This window comes from Rhagoletis pomonella, unplaced genomic scaffold (genome assembly GCF_013731165.1).
Source record: "Rhagoletis pomonella isolate Grant_MI unplaced genomic scaffold, Rhpom_1.0 Rhpom_scaffold_00002, whole genome shotgun sequence".
In the NCBI taxonomy this organism is placed as follows: Eukaryota; Metazoa; Arthropoda; class Insecta; order Diptera; family Tephritidae; genus Rhagoletis; species Rhagoletis pomonella.
Window position 1 is genome coordinate 61,219,985 of NW_023458556.1, and position 18,798 is coordinate 61,238,782.

Below are 18,798 nucleotides of genomic sequence, written 5' to 3' on the forward strand. Positions count from 1 at the left end.
ACAAGAAAAATAAATAAAATAACTCCACAAAAATTTTGCCGATGGGTGGAGCAGGAGTTGAGATATTTGGATACCCCGTGTTTATTGTCCGATTTTTTTTATATTTATAAAGCTTATTTTAAACATATTTTTTTTACTATTAACTTGTTCAGAATAAAATTTGTGTTTAAAGGGCATGTAAATTTTAATACCTACTTGAGAAAACGGCTCTTAAGATGCTGTAGGTAAGTAAGTTTCACAGTTTTGTGTCCAACAACCCCGGAAATTCGCAAAATGGACGTCCTCTCACGGTTTGTATTTAATTCTTATTCATTGAAACTTCCCCAATGATTTCGGAGTCACTCTAACACCGAAAATCAATTGGAATATGAACACAAAACACCGAGTAAAAAAGCCCATGTCCCTTGGTTTCCTGCAAGAAAATTCTGGGTAAGAACTGGGGCAGGATACAAAGCTCAGCCTGCATTTCGATAGCTGAGGCGATCAGATCATGTCTGATTGTCATGATTGATCTCTTTAGTAAGGAAAGTGCTTCACATAGTGCCTGAAGATTGAGGGAACTTAGACTATGGAAAGAACGTACGTACGGGCGTGGAGGTATCCTGTACTCTTTCAACGACCCAAACATTCGCGAAAAATCTGACTACATCCTTCGCTCTTCTTTAGAATAAAAAAAATTCGGCACGATGTTTCCACCAAGAAAGGAGTGGAATAAGCCTTTTTTTTTACTGAACACTTCGAAGTATGTACCTCCGTCTCAAAAATGGATTGGGCGGAAATTTTTTCAACTGATCTCCAAATCGAAGAGTCTATTCGACTACCGAATTCGGCAGTATTTTTCAGGCAGAGGTGTTTGCCATCAAAGAGGCATGCAAAATAATTTAAGCTACGAAGCTAGCAGGAACCAGCGTTGTTATTTTCTCGGATAGTCAGGCAGCGAACAAGACACTTGGCTCTGTAAGCATCACCTTCAGCATAACAAAACAATGTAGAGAGAACGTTGTGGCTTTAGCTGATAGACATGGCGCTGCACTGATCTGAGTGCCGGTTCACAGCAGAATTCATGGCAATGGGAAGGCCGACGGAATAGCCAAGGAACGTGTCGGCTCTGGACGCACATAAGTGCTAGTTGGAGTTGTTGATCTCGACACTTCAACCAACCAACCAATCCCCAATCACCAGATGGAGTTTCCCTGATCTCTTACCCTGCCTACTATTTTTCGCTATGAGCGTCACACAATTTGTAATGGATCAATAACCTGTGCTCTAAGGCGAAAAGTTACTCTACTGTAAGAAGCTTTACCCCTTCCTACAAAAATCAACGGCTATCCTATTTACGACATGGGTAAAGGAGGTCGAAATACCAAAATGTATTCACGCCGATGGAACACTAATTTCGATGATAAGAACCCAGATAACTCATCGCCTTAACGGTGACCGCCCCTGCGAGAGAAATGTTTTAGTATCGTTGGGCTTGTCATAGGCATAGGTGTCCGCTCCCCTCTTCAATACATTTGTTATTATTTTTTTTTCGAAGTTCATCCAGCCACCGGAGTCTCGGTTGTTGTTGTCCTAACAGCATACAGTTTCCCCTAAGAGTTTTTGGGGAGTGTTACTGGAGTGCAGTCCTTGGCCAGATATAAATCTGGGTCGTTCCGGTTACGTAAACCCGACTGATTTGAGGCAATCAACTTGCTGACCTGTATTCGAAAGTAAGAGTTACAGCCCGACCTACTCACCTCGCCATTTTAAAATCAACGGCTGCCTCACTCACCACATGAAAACAGGGCAAAATACTTCTCGATAAGACACGCCGATTGGACACCACCTGTATCGCCAGCTAATAATACGAAAATTCTGACGTCACCTTTGATAGCTTTCTGTCTTTTTCAGGACATACAATCAGAGTCGCGCGATGGCACAACTTGGAGCGATAGTGTTTGAAACTTACAACACAATTGGCCTGCTGGTTCTAAACTATGCAATGTATGAAGTTTTACCGATCTGCAAAAAAAAAAAACCTTGCACTCTGACCATCCACGGAATGTCTTCTGATGTCGCCTGAACAATGCTCTCCGTCAGGGAACATAATAACGGAGGTTTCAATTAACGTGGGTAGAGATTTTTGAGGCCATCACCGTCTACGGCGAGTGCTACAGAACAGTGATAACTGATTTATTTTACCCCAAATTGAATGATATGGACGTAGATGAGATTGTGGTTCCAGCAGGTTCGCGCTACGAACCACAACGCACATACTGCATGAAGGTTTTTCTGAGGGTATGGCTATCTCTAGCGGTGAAGCGAATTGGTCACCAAGACCCGATAGACTTTTTCTTTTGGGTTAATCGACCGATGTCCTTAAAGCCTTCGTAACATAAATCACTCAAATTACGCCGGATCTGTGCGACAGAATTATTGAAAATAGAAGTCGCGGTTCCGTGGCGGACATTTAAAGGTTTTTTTAGGTATTAGACCTTTACCTCGCACACATTTGCTTTATTCCATTTCAATATCAAATATTGGAAAACCCTTTGTACAGACACTTGCTGGAAGCAGAGCCACCTTAACACCCTAGCAGTCCTCTCTACGCAACTAACGAACGACATTGGATCGCTTGGATTTTGCTTCGTTTCTATTGAAGTTGTGTTGCTATAGATCCATTGCCGCATAAGACTTGAACTAACGCACCACAATAGCCCAACTTCGCTCTGGCTATTTTAGCAGGCTAAACTCATACCTGAGCAGAATTAATGAGGATGTGCCCAACCATTGCCCGGCATGTGGAAAGTCGCCACATGACTCTCGGCACCTCTTCATATGCCCTGAGAACCCCACCCAGCTGATGCCCCTGTCCTTATGGACAGACCCTTTAGCTGAAACAGACGACAACGTTGACGCGTTCCCACGACAGTCGGGTCTACATAACCGGAACGACCCAGATTTATATCTGGCCAAGGACTGACACTCCAGCAACACTCCCCAAAAACCTTTTTGGGAACTTATATGCTGCTACAACAACAACAACAACAACGTTGACGGATGAACCGACCCGAGCGGGGCTTAGTAGCCGCTACAACAACAACAACAACTGGAACTAACAAATTAAATGATATCAACGAAATATAACTACATACAAATGTATATAAATAAAAAGTCAATTTGTTTTGTTTTTCTTTTCCGCGTGAGTTTTGAGATAAATCCAAAAAATCATATTTATTCAAAACTACTGCTTTTATAATAATATTTTTTTTTGCATTTTTGTTTTTTAAATAAAAAAATTATAATTGAAAAAATATATAATGTATGTAAAAATACAAAATATTCATTTAGCATTAATTGTGGATGTATGTTGTATATGTAATTGTATGCATTCTCTTGTAAATAAATGTATAAAATAAAAGAAAAACAGTTACGCCTCCTCAAAAAAAAAAAATAAATAATAATAACATCGAATGTAAAAAAATAATCATATGTACAGATTTAGAGGTACATACATATGCAACATCCTCATATCTATGTATGTATATAATTTATGTATGTATGATTTTGTGTAATGAAGATGCTTATACATATATGTATAATGTTGATGAAATTAAATTAAAACATATATATTTAGGTATTTGTATAAAATATATGTTTTTTTAATACATGTATAAGTATGCGTAAATGTAGAGGGGAAATATGAAAATGCAATATACAGAAAACTAAAAAAACAACCGCGCACAATTATTTAATGCTAAAAAAATATTGTAAATTTACAATGAATATGCGCATGAAATTTTATATATTCTAAAATGTAATAATTATATGATTTTTTTGTTTAATAATAAATATGCGCAAAATCAGCGTGCATAAAAAAGCAATTGAAGTGCCTATTTTCGCTAGAAATGAAATTATATTTAGAAAAAGTTATTTATTTTGAACACATTGCTACTGCAAAACAGACCAATCCCAAGTTGGGTATTAATTTCTATATTTTTTTTTTATTTTTTTGTAGCCACTGTCTTGCCGTTAAATTTTCACTTTCGATTTTTATCTTGCTCACTCTGCTGCTACATAAATTATACTTTTTAAAATTTTCTCTGGTCGTCTTTGTCCATGGTGAAATTAGATATGCCATGGTCTTTGCCCCTGCGCTTGTAAATAAATTAATTATTTTTCAAATTTAAGTTGTAAATAATAAAAATTGCTTAATAAACATTTTCTTTAGGGTTTTTATATATAGTTAATAGTGTACATATGTACATTTAAATCAACCAGATGAATATGCTAAATGTTTCTTTACATAAAAAAAAATCAGTCCAATTTACTAATTGAAGGTCAATATGAAAATGTATTGTATGTACCTATATATGTAAATACACACATTAGAATTATACATACGCATTAAAACAGAACTAAACAAAGATTTTTATCTGTGTTAATATTTCAATAAATAAACAAACGAACGTAATTAATAAATTTAACGCAAAGCATATTTAATCAAATAGAAGCAAACTATTATTACGAGAAACGGTGGTAAGTGCAAAAATTGCTTGTTTGTTTGTTGTTATTCCTGCCTTTCTTACTCTATCTTACTCTGCAGTTAGCGCAACAATTCGCAGTGCTGCTGCAACCATTGGACTTCATTGCTTTACAGTGGCGGCGGTGGCGGCGGCGCCGGATGATGATAATGACGCAAGTGTTGATGATGATTGTGGTGATAACCAAAGTGTGACGCGTGTTGATGTTGGTGCGCATGATGTATGTGGTGTTGCAGTTGTTGTGGCTGCGCTTGCGACTGTGACTGCTCCTCTGCAGCGCCCATTTCTACCTGAAATTGGTGCTGGTGCTGAGCGTGCTGCAGCTGCAGCTGTTGCTGCTGTTGATGTTGCTGTTGCTGCTGTAGTGTATGTTGATGTGTATGCATTGCCGCTGTTGCATTGTGAATGTGTTGATGATGCCGATACTGATGATGTGTATTAGCTTGACCGTTCACGCCATCTGTTGACAAACCTCGGCCAACAGCATCGTGATTCGTTTGCGATGTTGCTACTGCAGCCGCAGCTGCCGCTGCTGCCGCTGTGGCAGCTACCGCTCCAACACCACTGCCATTCGAACGCATACAATTTAGTGAGAAATTGCTGAATTCTACCACAATCGGCGCTGCCGATATGACATTTACATTTTGTGTTGCATTAACAGTGCTGACGCTTGGTATTGCTGCGCCGCTGCTACCGGCGGCGTATGTTGTTGCCGGTGCGGCGGTGGCTATCGCAAGCATAGCTGTTGGAAAGAGATGTGGCTGTGTTGCCGTTGAAGCGCTGCCGGCGTTCTGCTGCGTGTGCTGACTGGGCAGAGCATGAGCCAAACGCTGTTGTTGCGCATTCGCCTGCGCTGTGTTCGTTGCGTGAGCTGCTTGTCTGTTGCGCACTGCATGCTGTGTGGTTGTTGTTGTTGTTCCTGCTGCTGTATGACAGTGCTGATGTTGATAATGTGCTGATGGCTGCGCTACCGCGTGTGACTGTTGTTCGTCTAGTTGCTGTTGTTGTTGCTGCTGATGCTGCTGCTGTTGGTAGTAAGCCGATTGCAGCTGATAGTGCTGCTCGTACTGCTGTTGTAATTGCAACTGCATCTGCTGGTGGTGAAATGCATCCGACAGCGGCGCCACTGTACTGGCGGCAGCATAGTGCTGATGGTGTGCTTGCTGCTGCTGCTGTGTCGATTGCTGATGGTGCTGATAATGTGTTGTGAGTGGTGGCGGGGGCGGTGGAGGTGGTGGAGGCTGCGCGTGACGTTTTGTTGCAGCAGCACTAGATGTTGTTGGCGCTGCGGTATCGCCTGTGCTGTTATAGTAAGCGAAATCATTAGTGCTTGTTGGTTCTGCGCTGCTTGGCGGTGTGCTGCCAACGGATTTTGCTGTTATGGGCAAAGAAATTGCCATACTGTTCGCCTTCATATGTCTGCCACAGCCGCTATTATGTTGTGAGTTGCTGTTGTTGCCATTGCTGCTGCCATTAGTGGTATTATGGTTGCAGTGGTCTTGATTATTGCTGCTGTTACGATCACTGCAATTGTTGTTGCTGCCAGAAACTTCACTATTAGCCGTAGCAGACGCAGAAATACATTCATATTTTTGCGCATTCACAGCTGACAAAGAGCCAGCTGAAGATGACTCCGAAGTGGGCTTTGCTGTTGCTGTATCGATCGTAGCACCCATGGTGTTAGCTGTTGTTGTTACCGATGATGTTGCCGAAGTCGTTGAATTATTTGTGGAAAAGTAAGTGTCAATTTTGGGAGCTGATGATGAATGCGACAAACTAAAAGAATCAAGTCTTTGTCATTTGGAATTGCTTTGTAGAGCTGCGTTGATTTGTGTCCACAGCTCTTTTTTGCAGGACTTCGATCTGAAATGCGTAGGGTAAATAGATGCAATTTTTTGTTATAACCACGCATACACAAGCGTTTACTCACCTTTTGATAGACTGTAGCCAATCTTTGAACTGAGCACTGCCTTCGGGTGTAATTTGGAAAGCGGCGCGTGCAGCCAAGATGATGCTAGCAAAATCCTCGTAATCGGCCTGCGTGAGATGGTATAACTTCTGGTGTATACACTGAATATACCTGTATTTGGAGAGAGAGAGCGGGCGTAATTAAACAAATACATGCAATAATGTGAAATCAACAAAGTGCTACTTACATCTGTTGACATTTTTGCACCAAAGGGGTCAGCGCCGAGCGCAAGTGCTGCATTACCAATTGATGATTGTTGCGCCCCAGATAGTGGGCCGATTCGATAGCCACATCGTGCAGCACGAATGGACTAACTATCGAATTGACTGCGCATACGCAAAATTGGTGCAGATATTGCGTGCCGAGTTTCTTGGAGATACGCAGTAGCCATTTCACATCCTCACCGTAGGGTGGATTGCGGGCATACTTTGCCTGTGGACGATCATCGTGTACGCGACGTGCTAACGTCTCCATGGCCAACATACCCACATTGTAGGCGGCGAGCAGATAACGTAATTGGGTTGAGCTGCAGGATTAAATGCAAAATTTTAAATGTGAACCCCTCAGCCAACAGTGGGCTCTGAAATGCATTAAGCCAAAGCATCAATTGCTAAACTATAATTGATGGAAATGTTCAATATGCGCAGCCACGGTTAAATGCCGAATTTGGAACTTAGTTGCGTAAATAAGGCATTTCCATCAATTATAGTTTAGAAATTAAACATACTGATGCTTTGACTTGATGCATTTATGAACACACCAATCGATATTAAAAAAAAGAGCATGCACTGCGACCTAACGGCTTTAATATGACCTCTACTCTTCCCAACCCGTAGTACTTCGATTGCACGAGATCTGGATTCTTCTTGTCACTGGTCGATAAGACCTTTCATTTGCCAAAGCTTGCGAAATTTAAGTGAGTATGCTTGGCTGCCTGTTCTATGGAGGGTTTAGCTAGAGAATTATCTCCAATGATGTCGTCGGACATGTGCGCATTTCTCCCGAAATACACACACTAGACCAGGGCCGGCGAACCTTTATACATACACGTGCCATAATTTCTGAAAAACAAATTTAGTGTAGCCAAAACCAAGTCGTGACTTATCACTGTTCTTGGGGACATTAGTTGGCACTAACGAATTAAGCGTCTCTTAAATGCCTCTGTGAACCTTGCGTGTGAACGCCAGCTTCTGCAGATAGCTAATGTGTCTAGAATTGAATTCCATGTTTTCAAAATTTTATTATTAGCATTTATGCTCATATTGGCCGATGGTCTTTCTAATTCGATTGCTTCAAGCTATTTTCTTGTTACGACTAAGTATTTGGTCCATATTGAATTACACTGGAACTCGATCAGCTGCATTTCAAAATATTTGATATCCAACCAATCAAATTTAAACAAGTTCAGTTTATCAAGTTAAGTCACGTCAGGATACATAATAGTTGCGTTCCAGATGCTTCAAGTTTAAGGTTTTTTTACAGGAAACCGTTCCAGGTGACCACCTTCCATAAGGTTTATTAATGGAGAAAACAGTTTTTCCTGCAAATCCTGTAAAACCTACAAATCGTGAAGCATCTGCAACGCAACTAATATTTTTGAATGTTTCCGATAATTCCTTGAATTCAGAAAACGTCGAAAGAAAACTCTTTAGTGACTCTTGATCCGTCTAGTTTTTTATCTAAATCCAAATCTGATTTTAAATTTGTTAAGTTTAGCAAGCATTTGTAATTTTTGGAAACAGTGAGGCATATTCTTAGTCAAAATAAGGACGACACTAAAGTTGGTTGTAGCCTTTGACATAATTATCAATAGTTGTGTTCGAAAGCAAAATTAGCCAACACCAGCCAACAATCAAAATCAAGAGCGTAAGCGAAATTTCTCTCCCATAGAGAAGAAGACGTAGAAGAAAAGTAAACGAGCAGGAAATTAGCCATCACTTGAAAAAACCGGGGAAGAAGACACACCAGCTGACTTTGTTTATGTTTTATTTGTAAACAAACTAAAATTTATGTTGCCTCCATGGAAGGAAAAGGGAAAGCGAACTTTCAATGTTCGTCAGGAATGTTTCTTGAAGTAAAAACTAGTTGGCACTATCATAAAGTCACATAGCAGGCAGCTAAAAAGCATATAAATACCAAAACTCGAAAACTCAATTTTTGTCTATTTACTAAAATTTCAACCATATGTTTTGTGATCATATGTTTTCGTGATGGACAATAGTTGCGTTCGGCAAGTCAAAAATTTGTAATAGTTTTTCCAAATTTTTACTGGATGGCGTTCGATAACGACAAAAAAGTATCCAACACACAAAAATTGAGAGAGCAAGCGTTCATTTTGATGCAAGAGAAGCGTTCATTTTGTACTGGCAAAATTTTAGTCAGCAAAAATTACACAGGTTTACAAAAAAAAAGTGTATGCATATTAAACCAAACCTATATATCTCTATGTTATTCGACATGCTTAATGCTTATCCGAGGTCCGTTAGCCTCCATCACGTCAGGTTCGTTGTCATTTGAAGGGAAAAATAGGGAAGTAGGGAAAAATTCATTGAATGAACCTGAAAATTCAATAAAATTCATCGGAATTTCGCCTTGGGATGACCTTGGCATGATCTACAGATGAACTTGAGGAATCAAGGGACCTCCATACTCGGTTTCAGTGACAACAAAAACAATTTTTTTTTTAATTTTTATTGAATAAATTTCATGTCCTATTTGACCTTCAAATGTCCTCGAAGCTGACATTATGGAGGTAACGGACCTCGGATTCGGGTTCAGCGAATGTAAAACCTTATGTATATGAATTTTCCGGTTTATTCAATGAATTTTTCCCTACTTGACCTTCAACTGACCACGAACCTGGCGTGGTGGAGATAAACGGACTTCGGATTCGCATTCAGCGTGTCGAATAACATAGGGATATATAGGTTTGATTTAATATGCATACGTTTTTTTTTTTGTAAACCTGTGTTATCCATCACGAAAACATATGGTTGCAATTTTTGTAAACAAACAAAATGGCATTTTTCGAGTTTTGGTATTTATATGCTTTTTAGCTGCCTGCTATATGACTTTATGATAGTGCTAACTAGTTTTTACTTCTAGAAATATTCCTGGCGAACATTGAAAGTTCACTTTCCCTTTTCCTTCCATGGAGGCAACATGAATTTCAGTTTGTTTACAAATAAAACATAAACAAAGTCAGCTGGTGTGTCTTCTTCTTCCGGTTTTTGCAAGTGATGGCTAATTTCCTGTTCGTTTACTTTTTTGTTTTTTTTCTTTGGGAGAGAATTTTCGCTTACGCTCTTGATTGTGATTGTTGGCTGGTGTTGGCTAATTTTGTTATCGAACGCAACTAATTTTTGCAGGCTAAAATTTTGCCAGTACAAAATGAGCGCTTCCCTTGCATCAAAATGAACGCTTGCTCTCTCAATTTTCGTGTGTTGGGTAATTTTTTGTCGTTATAGAACGCCACTCAGTAAAAATTTGGAAAAACTATTACACATTTTTGTGTGGTCGAACGCAACTAATGTATTATCTGCCAAAAAAGTATACGCCTGAAACCTTCGTTTATTTATTGTCTGCGAAGATATGAGAACTACGCCTTGCGCACAAAGCTTATAGATGAATGATGAATAATCGAATGTCTTGTGTGGATTTTGTTGGTTACTGTCTGGATTTTTGGCACTTCTGACCTGTTTTTTTTTTGGTGTGAGTAGGGGTGTATTCCTAAACGTCAAAATACAAAGCAAGTCTCTTTTATTTCTAAATTTCTGTAGAATGTAATGCCAAATGTGCGCAACCACGGTTAGAAGCTAGTTTTCAACTAGGTTGGGCAAGTTAAACTTTTTTTTGTTGTTGTTGTTATTGTTGCGGCTACAACAACCCCGCCCAGATCGGTTAATATCTCAGTCGCTGTCGTCAAGCTCCACTAACGGAAGCCCCAGGTAGCGTGCAGTCTCAATGGGGTCGGTCCACAGGGACAAAGACGTTAGTGTTGTAAGGTTTTCCGGGCATACGAAGAGATGTTTCGGGTCGTGGGGTGTCTCTCCGCATGCCGGACACTCATTTGGCACATTTGCGTCTAATATGCTCAGGTTTGAGTTTAACCTGCTGCAGTAGCGAGAGCGAAGTTGGGCTATTGTAGTTCTGGTCTCCCGAGGCAGATGAAGCTCGATATCCGGTGGTTGTGTGCCTAGAACGGCATTCACAAGTCGGGAGTCTATATAACTCGAGACTTGACTCCCTGTGAATGCCATTCAGGGCCTGCAGATATGGTGATGCTGCTTAATGAACCTCTGGACTTCGTCCGTCAGTTCGTAGAGATGCCTCCTGACGTGCCCGGGCGAGGGCTCTTCTGCAAGCAGTTGTCTATTTGGGTGGCCACGTCGGTGGCTCCCAACCAGAAACTGCTTGCAGAGCATTGTGTTATGCTCCTTAACATGGAGCATTTTCGCCTCAGAAGGCAAACAGGCTGTCGAATGTTACTCCGAGTATTTTGGGGTTATTCACCGTCGAAATTGTTGTATCGTCGACGTGAATTCCCAGCGGTAGCCTGACATCCTTCGTCCAGGAGGTGAACAAGGTCGCAGAGGATTTTATGGGGGAGAGGGTTAGGCTCCTTGCAGTGAAGAAGCGAGAAAGCCCGGAGAGATACCCGTTTACTTTCGAACACAAGTCATCAATTCCATTCCCAGACGCCATGATCGAGCAATCGTCGGCGTAAAAGACAATCGAGACTCCCTCTGGTGGTTGAGGGAGCTTTGAAATGTAAAAGTTAAACAGTATATAAGTGTCGACCACTCAGCCAATTCGCCGACCACCGTTTGAGCCTCTGTGGGAGAGAGGAAGCCTCTATATCTTCTATCAGCGTGGAGTGGCTGACGGTGTCAAACGCCTTTGACAGGTCCAACGCAAAGTGTTATCTGAGTGTTTATGGCGTTAAGTGCTGTTATTGTACTGTGCACTTTACGGAAGCCATGCTGATGCTTCGCTGGGGTCAGGTGGTTTGCGAGATACGGAAGCAGCAAGGCCTCTAGTGTCTTCGCTACCGGGGAAAGGAGTGATACCGGTCGATAAGATTCGCCTTTGTTGGCCGGTTTCCCCGGTTAAGCACTGGGACCACTCTCCCGACCTTCCAGATGTCTGGGATGATGAGAGTGGCCATTGACATATTGCGGACCTCCGATAGGTACGCTACTCCCGCAGAACCTAAATTTTTCAGCATCAACATGCATATTTAGCCTCCGGGTCCGGCGAAGCATGGTCGCCGAAAAAAAGTTCGACCCTGTCGTCGTGCTTTGTCGGATTGGACAGTGACCTCACGGTTGAAAAAAGCTTACTCACACCAGAGGTGAAGTTAAGTCTTCAGATGCTCTTCCCACTTCTTCCGCTTATGTATGTTAACTAGTTGTCGAATCTCCGCGTTGAGATCCCTGATACGGGGATTTCCGGGATCGGCCTGACGAAGGTTGTCACGCTCTTCGGCTAGAACAGCCGCTTCAGCAGGGAAATTTGGGCGGAACTTGCGTTCACCAAGGTGGGGAGCGTAGCGAAGGTGCTCTCAGTAAATTCCGCAAAGCCTTTTCAATCAGCTTTAGAAACGTTGATATAGGTCCGGTGTTCCGCGGAAGCAAAGTCGATTGATCTATCGATCGAGATGACTATGGGCAGATGGTCTGATGCAAAAGTCAGCATAGGTCGCCATGATACGCTGTTTATCAGACCAGCGCTGACTATTGTTATGTCTGGGGAGGTGCAGTAGCTGCCCATAATTATGTGGTCCACTGCCGATGGGTCCGTAGTCCTGAGCAGACTCTGAGGTGACTCCACCCGTCGCAAGCATTGCACTTGACTGAGGTGTAGTCGTCTTTGTGGTGTCGTCTTGGCATATACAGCAGGTATAGGTTTTGGCCCTGGGTTTGACTCGATGCCAGTCCTGAGCAGAAGAATGCGTAGCAAATGTAGCCCTATAGACGAACAACTTCTAAAACACTTCGCCGACTTAAACGGGGTTAGATCGCCGAAACAACAGCCCTTGGTCGGGTAAAACCCGAGTTATTCCGGTACGTAGAACCGGCTGTCGTGGGAATGAGTTAGACTTTTTCTTCTAGTGTATTTTGACGTTTTGGAATGCACCCTAGATCTTGCTTTGATCTCCAATTTAAACGAAAAAAATTGTGTCGATAAGGTAGTAAATACTACTTACTCTTAGTAATTGAGGAATTGGGTCCACAATTAACACCGTTCCCAAATTATTTTGTGGCGTGTCTGAGGTTCGCCAGCCCTGCGCTAGCCGTTGAAGTTTGGTAAAATCCTGTCTCACCGTGGCTTACTTACATTCAAGCAACCGCCCCATAAATCACTATTGGCCGTATTCTCATGTATGTAGCTCCATCTCACTTTCTTCGGACTGCACGCCTAAGACTTGCAGGCTAGACGCTTGCGCGGCATAAGTGGATATGGTAGCGCCAACACTAGCCTTCCGCAAAGTTAGAAGCACAGTATTAGATTACAGTTTTCAAATTCAGTTTCAGCTATTCTTGTTTAAGCAACTTAGCTAGTAGCTACTTGCGCATAATTGGCTGCATATTTCGATTATCTAATGCTCCACAGATGCCTAAATAAAAAATGTATTGCCGAAGAAATGTCGGCGAAAGCGCAAGTACTGTTTCGAACAGAGCGTGATATTTGCAATACAAATGAACCTGATTCAGAGTGTATGATTTTATATCATTGTCAATAATCTTCTCCATTGCTTTCAGTATAAACGTGGTTAATTATCGGCCTCAATGATTTAACTAGGCAAAAGTGTGTTCTACTAACTTTTGGTATGCAGACTTTTCAGGAAAGTGATATAGACCGACTGTTTTCCATGTTTACGAAGTGTGGCAGAACCCGTTCCCTCCCTTTTTCATTACCTGTATAGGTGACCTGATTGCTGGCCTGGTTTCTATGGTTCCTCTGACTAAGGCTTTGTGAAGTCTTACATCTGCAGGGGTATTTCGTTAATACCCGCACACAAGGTTTTGGAATTACTTATCTTGGCCTACCTAACCTTTTAACATACTTCGTCAGCCTAAATGAATTCTCATCCTTACACTCTGTGAGATTTTCTTTGTTAAAAGTCCGCGCACCTGCTTTCTTAGCGCTGAGAGTTACGGAGACACCAAGGCTGCTTCGATCTTACCTTCGATTTCGTTACAGGGCAGCTGGAGTTGAAGGCGTCAGTTATAATACCATTTAGCCTGTGGATTTTGTGCTCTAACTTCACACAATCAACTATTCTGGTTTTGTTCCCTAACCTAGACAGACTGATGCTAGGCAAACTACTGACAGCTGCTACAAATTCCATCTCTACTTACGTGAATTGATGCGGATGTCGTTGGCGTACAGGCGGCTGTGGTGGTGATGCATGCACTGGCGGCGCCTGTTGCACCTGCGGTGCTTGCACGAACGGTGGATAGACAACCTGCTGCTGCTGTTGCCGCATTTGGTGCTGTGCCATGGCCACGCTAGCCGCTGCGGCTGCCTGTGATGGATGTTGCGGCGGTCCTTGTTGGTGCGGTGGCTGGGCATAGTACGCGGCAGCTGCAGCAACTTGCTGCATATTTTGCGGCGGCATTTGCGGTGGTCCACCTTGGCCAGGTTGTGGTGGGAAGCCGGTTGGTGGCGCACCCGCAGCGCCGCATTGCAACGCCTGGTATGCTTGCGGTGGCAATTGCTGTGGTTGCATTTGTGGTGGAAATCCGCCGCTGGGTGCTGACGATTGGTGCACATACGGCGAGGGTGGCTGAGCAGCGCCCGCTGGCTGTAAGGGTGGCGCATTCTGTTGTTGTGTTGGTGGTGGCGGGTAGCCCGGATATGCTTGCGGTGGCGGTGGGCCGGCAGAGATATACATTTGCATCTGATTACCCGGATAGGTGGTGATGTTGTGATGGTAAAGGTTTTGGCAGAAACTATACGGCGGGTACGGTGGCAAGCCAATGGACGCCAGTGTGGCAACACCTTGTTGGAAGGGTTGCGGCGCTGTGGTGACGACGACTTGACTTGGCTGTCCGGGCGCATTAGGGCCACCCGGTGGCCCTGTTGGCATGACCGGCGGTGGGCCAACCATACCGCCAGGTGGCTGCTGTTGCTGTGCCTGCACTTGTGCCTGCATTTGCTGTTGCATTTCGTGGTGCTGATGTGATTCGATCAGCGCACTGAGGCTCACGGCAGAATGATCCAGATGATCGTCGTGCTGTTCATGTTCATTGTTCGGTGTATTGTGGCCGTACAACTCGTACCAGTAACGCGCTACTTGGAACAGCACTTCCGGATAAACTCCTCCACCTTTAGCTGCATTTTCGACGGTGATGCAGGCGCGCTCAAGCATGTGGTCGCTCTGTTCTTTGCATTGCAGTATGGCCCTTTGGATTTCGTTGGGATTGAGTGCGGCTGCATGTGGCAGCACGGAAAGTGCGAGCTCAGCCGCCGGATAAACCATATTGTTGTCCCAGCCACGGGATGCGCGATCAGCCATTCCAGCTGCCTCGGGCGGCGTTAAATGGCCTTCCCATGTGTCAATAAGAAAACTAATGGCCGGTGCACCGATTTCCATTGCTTGGCCAAGAATCCAGGATACGTGCGAGGAATAGGTGCGCGACAGCCAGTTGGGGCTGACCCAGTTGTGTAAGCCGAGCGCGTACAGACCCAGCTGAAAGGCGCACATATGCAGCGCACGATGCGGTCCATGGTGATTGTGATTTGTGGTAGCTTGCGTGAAAAGTGACGTCGACGAGTTCCCGCCGGCTTTTATTAGTAAATTCTTAGCTAACTCGAACATGAAATGTGCGCTGGCTTCCGACGGTTGATTGGGTATTGAAGGATATGCCCGTTTGCCCTTGTAACGGCTATCCTTGGAACGACTGGTAGCGCCGCCTGCGACGTTTGTTTGACCACCCGGCCCGGTCATGGTTGGATTACTGCCAGCGGCGCCAGTAAGTGTGCCACTTCCGCCACCTTGGGACGAAGAGACGCTTAATGTACCCATGCCTACCTCTAACTCAGCGCTGGTAGAACTATGAGGACGGCTATTTCCGCCCACAGAGCCATAGTCCGAGGGGAACATGTCATTGAGATTGGGATTATGTGCGCCGCCATTCATGGCGGTAGCGTACTCATGTTCCTCCCGCCGCGACATAGACGATGCGGCCGTGCGCACGGGCGGGTTGCTCGAGTAATAGGCTGGCAGCAACGGAGATTTCAGCAAAACATGTATTTCGCGGTCTAATAGTTTCTCCATGATCTTAGCAATTTTACGCGGTTCGTCCTTGTAATAGCAGAGCAGGCTAAGGGCCAATTCTCCACGTTGACGCCGCGTGCCTTCACACAGCAGCGGATGCTCTGCCTCCGAAACGTTGGCTTTCAGTCCCAATGCGGCTACGGCTGCCTCGAACCCCAAATTCTCATCGGAAGGCAGGCGATACATCATGCTCATGAAGCGATTGCGTTGCTCTTTAACTGTTAGCAGTGGCATAACAAGTGCATCGAAGATAAATGTAGCCAAGTTGATTGGCAACAATGCCTCACCACGCGTCTTGAATGTACCGCTGCGTAGACATTCGGCGCGTTCGCGTATAACCTGCAGCTCGGGCTCGTTGAGGGGTATTTTCTTTAGCAAAGTGAGTATATCTGCCTCCTGGTTGGCCAGTTTGACTTCCAATGGTTTTGTGCTGGCTGGCGGACGTGGCATTTCCAATGCGAATAAACAGATCCTGAATGCGATGTGAAAATGCTCCGAATTCTCCGACAACACAGTGCATAAGAACGCACATTTTGACAGGGTAGAAGATGCCAGGACGGTAAGGTGATGTGAGATGGGATTGATATTCTTATTTTTGCCTTTACGCTTCGGCATTTGTGGTAGTTCCACCATTAAATTAGGTGGATTCGCCAACATCTCTTCTGCCAGACGTACCGCCAATATGCATGCCTCTCGCCCATGCCCGTGTGCATGCAGACCCTCGGCACGCGCCAACAGTATATCCCATGCGTCCTCAGTGGGACGGACATTTGAGAATATGTGCGGCTTTTCATTTGCGGCTGCTGCCGTATGCTGAGTTGCAGGGGCCGATGTCGATGGCGCCAGTTGATTGCCAACTGCAGCTGCTGCTGCGTGGGAGTTATTGGCGGGTGGCGATTGTTTATTAACTGATACAGGTGTGGAAGTCGACGTGGAAGAAGGTGCCGACACCGATGCCGCAGCTGCTGCCGCCGCTGCTGCAGCAGATGTACTAGCCACAGGTATTAGTTCCTCTGGTTTGACCACAGTGGGCAAGTCTTGTGTGGTAAACTCATCGCTGGATGAAGAGAAGGACTCATCCTTTGACATGCGTCGGACGTCCACCACTGTCATTATATTGCTTTTACTTTTCGCTATCATTTCGGGTGTGGTATCTATGCCAGCTGCGCCCATTAACATCGATGACGATGATGATTTCGACGAGGAGCTTGAGGTGGATGACGAGGTGTCGGACGACAGAGATGTGGTTGTTTGATATGAAGATACACCACTGGGACCAACGGCTCCCAAGGCCGTCGGAACGTCGCTTACAACAATCGTACTCAATGCTTCGAAGCCCCGCTGTGCATCTACATCCTCCAAACGCATGGCCATACTCACATTACCGCCGCCGACACCTACTGCGGCCGCATGAGCCGGCTCCAGTGTTTGCCCACCCTCGGCACAGAGATTATTACTACTGCTATCGCCGCCAAAGTCTTCATTCTCGCAAAATCCTTCGCTGCTTGCGCTAGAACGATTGCCATCACCACCCCCGCCACCAACGCCGCTACCCCCACCACCGCCGGAAACACTGCTCATGGGTAGGCGTGGCAAATCAGCAATAGCAGATGGCCCGCTTATGCTGGTGATGGTAACGCCACCGCCAGGAACGCCTCCACCATGCCCACTTCCACTTGGTCCAGCATCTGTACGTAAGCCACTGCCTTCCACGTTACCTAGATTGCTGCTAGCGCCTGCTTTGCTCGACGAACCGTCAGTAACTATAGGGATAATGCCAGCTGCAGCGCCTGCCATTCCACCGGATCCAAGTCCTTGATGTAGACGCGCATGTACGCTGTCGCTTGAAGAGTTACTCGAGTTGTTGCTGGACGAAATGTAGAATCGTTCACGGAACGGGCGCTCGTGCCGTTGCTTAAACGCTGCATGCATCCCGTGATCTGTAGATGAACTGATGTAGTTGTAATGTTTGTTGTTGGCCATTACTGCTTGCGTGGCATTCAGCTGACCACTATTCGTTTCACTTTTCGAATCAGTGTGCTTGAAACAAGTGAAGGGCGAATAGTATATGGGATTGGTATCGTGTGTATGTGTGATTCCCGCAATGGGATACTCCTCCCAGTCCAAATAACACGCTTCAATGGCTGGCTTGAAACCAATAAACATCTCGGCATCAGATCTGGATAAAATGAAGAAAGGATGTGAAGACCTAAACATAAATTTTGTCAAATATGTAGAGCAATTATATGAGCAAAGAAAGCTCTGCAAGCAGGTTAGGGATTAAGGGAACATACCCATATGCAATTTTTAACCCCCCACTCCCTCCTCGCTGACCACGCATAGGTAATTCCAAGACCCCCTCCCCCTACAGTTTTCACGTAGTAATTAATAAATATGGTTCTGAATATTTTCTTGTTAACAAAAAGTAAAAAAAAAAATGTATTTGGCTTATATGTATTTGTGTCTATATGTCAAAATATATCGTAAGCAGAACTTAATTAACAGAAACAAACAATGGGTTTAAAAAGCGCCAGGAGCCATATTTGAATGCAGCTCGAAAAAACGTTAGATTTGCTTAGAGGATATTGACTACGTGATAAAAACCTACGCCCCCGCCCCTTATTGTGACCAAGGGTGGTATTTTGCAGATTCCCCTCCGCCCCACCAATGGGTCACGTAGTATAGGTACGTTCCCTAACAGCCAGTTTCACTAAACTTTTTAAGTGAAAATTAACTTTAATTTAATTTTTTATTTAATTCTCATTTAAATTATTTTCAGTTTCAATAAGCTATTTATTTAAGTGAGTAAAAAGTGGTTGTAAAACAGACTAGGCCAGCGAAAGCTTTCATTTGTACTGAGGGCTTTTGAAAGCTTTAGCACGCTGTGTTGTAATAGCAGGGCTGGTATACAAGTAAGCAGCAGATACACAATGATCAGGTGATTAAACGTGTAACACCTCTGAGTGTGCTTATTCAGACTTAGTTTTTATTTAAGTGAAGAGCATAGGTCACTTAAA

At 44.1% G+C, this 18,798-nt stretch overlaps 2 protein-coding genes across 2 annotated transcripts in view; both read right to left on the reverse strand.

The window, feature by feature from the left end:
- Window positions 1-3,989: 3,989 nt before the first annotated feature.
- LOC118733903 (transcription factor mef2A-like) lies at window positions 3,990-6,226 on the reverse strand. Its single transcript, XM_036463532.1, has one exon. It carries the CDS (start codon window positions 6,200-6,202, stop codon window positions 4,637-4,639), a length of 1,566 nt encoding a protein of 521 aa, XP_036319425.1. The 5' UTR covers window positions 6,203-6,226; the 3' UTR covers window positions 3,990-4,636.
- A 23-nt stretch (window positions 6,227-6,249) lies between these two features.
- LOC118754098 (zinc finger SWIM domain-containing protein 8) overlaps window positions 6,250-18,798 on the reverse strand; it is a gene marked incomplete at its 5' end in the record, with an annotated part of 53,929 nt that continues 41,380 nt past the window's right edge. The window contains 4 exons of the mRNA XM_036488961.1: window positions 6,250-6,389; window positions 6,457-6,606; window positions 6,683-7,021; window positions 13,860-17,960. Of these exons, the coding sequence (XP_036344854.1) occupies window positions 6,323-6,389; window positions 6,457-6,606; window positions 6,683-7,021; window positions 13,860-17,960 (4,657 nt within the window). The remainder of the gene's footprint in view (window positions 6,390-6,456; window positions 6,607-6,682; window positions 7,022-13,859; window positions 17,961-18,798) is intronic.

What these genes read in the sequence shown, in the direction of transcription:
- LOC118733903 (XM_036463532.1), bottom strand. Translation starts at nt 6,202, where the DNA reads ATGGGTGCTACGATCGATACAGCAACAGCAAAGCCCACTTCGGAGTCA.